The following is a 5,379-nucleotide window of genomic DNA, read 5'->3' as shown; positions in this document are numbered from 1 at the left end:
CAAAAATATTTTAATGTTTGTGTTCTAAGATATGCCTAATAAGCAGAAATCTGTCTGATCCATCTAGGTTATTAAATAAATGCCTTGAAGCACTGAGTGACTATATTCCATGACATTCCTGTCTGTTGGACCCAGTTTTACTTCTCTACTGTCCCCCATTGAGTTCCAGTGCCTTAAAGTTCTCAAGAATAAAAATTTGTATTTTCTGTCAAGAGTATAAAAATGATTATAAATCCAGCACAGTTGTGTGCTTATTTTTCTCTTTCACTCATTAGATCTCTATGTCTCTCCTCAGTTTCCACCATGATTGTTACTTTTTTGATGTGAGGTCCCACCTGTTGGATGTGAGGTTTCACCTGTCTGATGTGAGGTCCCACTTGTAGGTTTCTGCCCCTCCTGCTGCTTCTTTTTAGTAATTATTTCAAAGATCCTTCAGAGACTTTAACATCCATGAATGTTTTGCAGAGATCATCTCCCCTCCCCCAGGGGACACTGCCACTGCACTCAAGGGTGAAGTGATAATCACGGCCAGGAGGTGAGGTGATAGGTTCCCAAAGCTTTATCAGAGGCCCCTTTCTACACCTGATGATGCTGCCTGAGCCCCACCTGGACAGCAAGCAGCACTAAGGTGAGTAGAAATGCTTTTGGTTTTTGCTTGGTTGTTTTTGCTTTTGTTTTGTGCAGTTGTGAAATGTATGCTTGTTCTGATGCTTCTAATCAGTTGTACAACTGATCCATGGCAAATTATCTGAGCAATTTTTTTATTATTTCTTCAGGACCAAGGGTTTTTATAGTTGGAAATTTAGACTCTTCACACTTGATGTCAGGGAACGCCCTCTACTCTGCTCTCTATGCCTGTGCTCAACTCACTGGCTCTCCTGATGCTCTGGGCCAGCATGGCCACGGGCTCCATGCCTGTCACACAGATCTGCATTCTGAGTCTTGTCCATGGAGGATCTCCATGCAGGACCAAGTTCCTTACTAAAGGATGCTATTGTGGTGCCAGTGTCCCCTTCAAATGGACAGACTATGGATAGAATGACACAGGGAAAACTGCAGAGCCTCTGATGCTCCCAGCTATGCTGTCACTGGCTCTGAGTCCTCAGTGGCCAAATCCATCCACCACAACTGCTCTGCCTCAGCTAAGTACTGATTCTGTGCAGGTGGGCAGGTGGGCACAGATTCTGAAAGTCTCCAGCCAAGAGAATCAAGGCAGTGGAACATAAAACAATGAACATGCGCACATGCAAACACATTTAGGACAGTTTTATTTTAGAAAATGCCTAGTCTAAAGGCACCACAGCCCCTACGTGATGGTGGCTCTCTTCTTTCTACTGCTACAGCCCTCTCTAAAGTTGCCCTCACTCATCCCTGCCTAACACAGCACCCTCACAATGTGCACTCTACAGGCATCATTCCACAGATGCTGGACAACTGAGAAGCAAGATGCATTCCCAGCTGTCCAGCAGACAGCAATGAGCTTCTGCTCTCTTTATCATATTCTATGGAAAGCATACAGAGATCAGGGGAGTCTGTAGAAACATTTCTAAAATTTCTGTCATTAGAAAATGGTGGCCTTCATTTAAAGAAAAAAAAAGCTCCTTTTTTCCCAATGTTGGTGATTTTTAAGAAAGGTTTGTTCAGGGAAATGTGTGGATAACTGTAGTGTGGAGAGAGAAGGGCTATATTATTTTCACTGTATTATTAATCTGTTACTCAGAAAACCCTCTAAATTTATTTTATAAAATATAAAATTTTACTCTCACTGAGACCCTTTTGGATAGGCATGTTCACACCCTGCTCTAAGAGTTGATTTAGATCAACCCCATGTCTCCACAGCTCCTGATGATCAGAGGAAACTGTGATACTTCCTTAGCCTGTGGTTTTTTGCATTATTAATAAGGCTTAATGATTAGAACACATCACAACTTCAAGTTTCACAGTCTCTTGTCATAGACCTGGCTTTGTAACAAACCTTAAGATTCCTAATTCCCCACACTGAACTTCTTTTGTGAAACCATGTTGAGGTTATCTTCAATATATTCTCATTGTTTCCCTCCTCTGAGTTTACTTCATTGCTTGGTTGCACCATGGGTCTTTTTTCCATGAGTGATTTTTAAATTGTCCTTGGAGATCTTACATGGTTCCTTAGAGGCATAACCCTTACAGAGATGGTTCTGAATGTACCCACAGAGTGCAAAGGTCAGATGAATGAGCACTCTGCTGCTCCTGCCCCCCCAGTACTCCAGAGTGACCCGCGTCTCTTCTTTCCAAGTTGAACTATTTGTTATCTTCAAATATACCCAGCACTTCTGGAGCATCCTGGCTTTTTTTTTTTTTTTTTTTTTTTTTTGTTTTTCTCCGGTACCGGGAACCGAACTCACGACCTTGCACTTGCCAGGCAGGCGCTTTTGCCGCTGAGCTAAATCCCCAGCCCCCTATCCTGGCTTTTTTGTTTGAGAAATTGTAAGGACACTTACAAAGTTTTTCTCATGCATCCTGTGCCACTGTCTTCAAGACGTTTTATATTGCTTTAGTAAAAAATATGTTTGATATCACAGTCTTGATACTAGAGACAAAGCTGCATATCTGTTTACAGTGTCTATACTGCTTTATTGAAGAGAAGGAAGAAATACAGATGTGTATAAAATCATAAAGTTATGTAAACTATTTCTGGTAAGTACACATAGAATACCACAATGATATATAATCAAACTCAGATTTTCATTTTATTTGGAATATTACTGATTTGACAGATAATGTGATTAATATTTTTCAATAATTGTATGAAACATTTCTACTAGTCAAACTGTAAATCAGTTCACTTCATAAGCTTCATTTCTACTTTTCCATGTCATTTGATTTCTCCCCTGTTTTTTATCATATGCTGCACTCCTCCTGTATGTGGCCTTTTCATGGAGAAGGTGTGAGAGAGAACAGCCAACAGCAGTGCAAACAGCTCCCCTCGCTCATCCCTATGGCAGCAGCTCACCCTGCTGTGCATCCCCACCCTGAAGCAGATGCTCAGGCCATTTGCATCACAGGTCCTCACTGAGTTGCCTTTGCCTATTTGGGCAAAATTCTATGTCCATTTAAGATAAGAACGTTGTGAATATTCTAAGTATTGAAAATCGAGGGACTCAGGGGCTGTGATAAAGTTCATCACCATTTGTTTAACCCTTCATTTATCTGACTTAAAACCAGTGCTCTACAGATTCATAGGATGTGCTCTGCCCAACTGAATTTGGGGATTATCTTCCTTACGCAGACAGGACTTGGCCTGACGGGCAACTTCTCCCTGCTCTGTCTGTATAACTTCATTTTGCTTACTGGACATCACTTGAGACCTATAGATTTGATTCTTAATCAACTGGTTTTGACCAATTTGGTAGTTCTTTTCTCCAAAGGTGTCCCTCAGACATTGGCAGCTATGGGACTGGAACATTTCCTGGATGATGCTGGGTGTAAACTTGTCTTCTACTTTTACAGAGTGAGCACTGGGGTGTCCTTCAGCACTTTCTGCCTCTTCAGTGGCTTCCAGGCCATTAAGCTCAACCCCAGTATTTGTAGGTGGATGGAGCGCAAGATCAGATCCCTAAGGTTTACTGGCTTCTGCTGTTTCCTGTGCTGGATCCCACATCTCTCAATAAATTCATTTCTTCCTTTAATAGTGAATGGTCCATTGAGTAAGAAAAATCTCAGCATAGAAAATAATTATGACTATTGTTCTGGGATAATGCCACAAGGATATATCTCATTATATACAATCTTGTATTTTTTCCCTAACTTAATGAGTCTCATCTTCATGACCTGGGCCAGCGGCTCGATGGTCCTGGTCCTGCACAGACACAGGCAGCAGGTCCAACATATCTACAGCCACAGCCTCTCCCCCAGACCTTCCCACGAAGCCAGAGCCACACGCACCATCCTGATCCTGGTGAGCTCCTTTGTCACCTTTTATTCAGTCTATATTATTTTGACCATCTGGATGACTCTAATCACAAATCAAGGCCAATGGACACTGAATAGCTCCATGCTTGTGGCCTCATGTTTCCCAGCATTCAGCCCCTTTGTGCTCATCGTCAGTGACTCCAGGATCTCACAGTGCCGGATCGCCTGCAGAGAGCGGGCAAAAGTTTTTTCCTAATGCTCTTGCAGTTTTGGAGTCTGTTGTCCTCAAGACATTTGAATATTTATTTCAAAATCTGTTACTACTTGAGGACTCCTTTTGTCAAGATCATGTGACCTTATCTCAAAGACAGCCAAGTCTTCAATTGGCTCCAATTGCATCATAGAACTAAAAACTTTACTTAGGTAAACTAAAAAACTAAGGAAACTAGGTTACTAGTTTAGTTTACTTAGGGAAACTAAAGCTTACTAAGTTTACCTTATCTTACTAAGGTAAACTAGTTTACTAATTTAGTTTACTTAGGTAAACTAAAAAGTTTACTTAGGTAAACTCAGATTTATCATTCTAATTCTTACATTCTTCCAGATGATGGCAGGTGGGTGTAGATTTCAGAATATTTTAAAATATAATAATGTGGGAAATTCTGAGTTTATGGACCCATGGAAGTTTCACAGAGATTCTGAGAAGGTTTTGTTTGTTTCTTTTTGTTTTTGATGTTCAGCGTTATTTCTCTCTAATTAATTCATTTTAAATGATAAATAATTGTGCATATTTTATAGGCTGTAATGTGATGTTTTATCTATGTTTGCATTGTAGAAAGATTCAGTGAAACATCAGACTAGCCTCTATCATATCACTTACTCTTTTTTTCTTTTTCATTCTTATTTCACTTTATTTTTCAGCAGCAAAGGAGAATTTTATTAGTGACCAAGAACAGGAGAAGTGAGAGAGAAACTCAAAAATTAACTTCTTAATCTGTTGAAACCTGGGTGGTTATAGGTACATACTACCACCTTGATCTCTAAAGGAGAGCAGGCCAAAAGCAAGATATAAGCTTGAAGCCATACATGGATGTAGATTCTAGAGGGAGCACCCAATTATTGGTTACAGACACAGAACAGATCTTGCTTGATGTGTGTGTGTGTGTGTGTGTGTGTGTGTGTGTGTGTGTGTGAGAGAGAGAGAGAGAGAGAGAGAGAGAGAGAGAGAGAGAGAGAGAGAGAGAGATCATTATATACTTTATTGTTTTGAATTTATAGCATAAGGATCTAACTTAAATCCCAGTTTCCAGTGGTGGGCACTCTTTTGATCTGAAGTTAATGAGCAACAAATTGTCCTTTCTTGCTGATTAATATTATTGTACATATACTTGGAAGAATGAGAAAGTGTAACTCTAATTTATTTCAGTTATTATTTATCTAAGGCACATGTTTCTTCTTTTACTTCACAACACAATTTTTCTACAAACA

The 5,379-nt window shown here is 40.1% G+C and overlaps 1 protein-coding gene across 1 annotated transcript; it reads left to right on the top strand.

The window, feature by feature from the left end:
* Positions 1-3,223: 3,223 nt before the first annotated feature.
* Positions 3,224-4,147, top strand: LOC102024519 (vomeronasal type-1 receptor 1-like). The gene has a single exon (XM_005414410.1). It carries the CDS (start codon positions 3,224-3,226, stop codon positions 4,145-4,147), a length of 924 nt encoding a protein of 307 aa, XP_005414467.1.
* The last annotated feature ends 1,232 nt before the right edge of the window (positions 4,148-5,379 follow it).

Source organism: Chinchilla lanigera, unplaced genomic scaffold (assembly GCF_000276665.1).
Source record: "Chinchilla lanigera isolate Chin_1 unplaced genomic scaffold, ChiLan1.0 scaffold00183, whole genome shotgun sequence".
In the NCBI taxonomy this organism is placed as follows: Eukaryota; Metazoa; Chordata; class Mammalia; order Rodentia; family Chinchillidae; genus Chinchilla; species Chinchilla lanigera.
Note: the sequence above shows the minus strand (reverse complement) of the source record. Positions and strands in the feature narration are given on the sequence as shown.

Bases quoted from the DNA above. Each gene is read 5' to 3' on its own strand.
- LOC102024519 (XM_005414410.1), top strand. From the start codon at position 3,224: ATGTGCTCTGCCCAACTGAATTTGGGGATTATCTTCCTTACGCAGACA.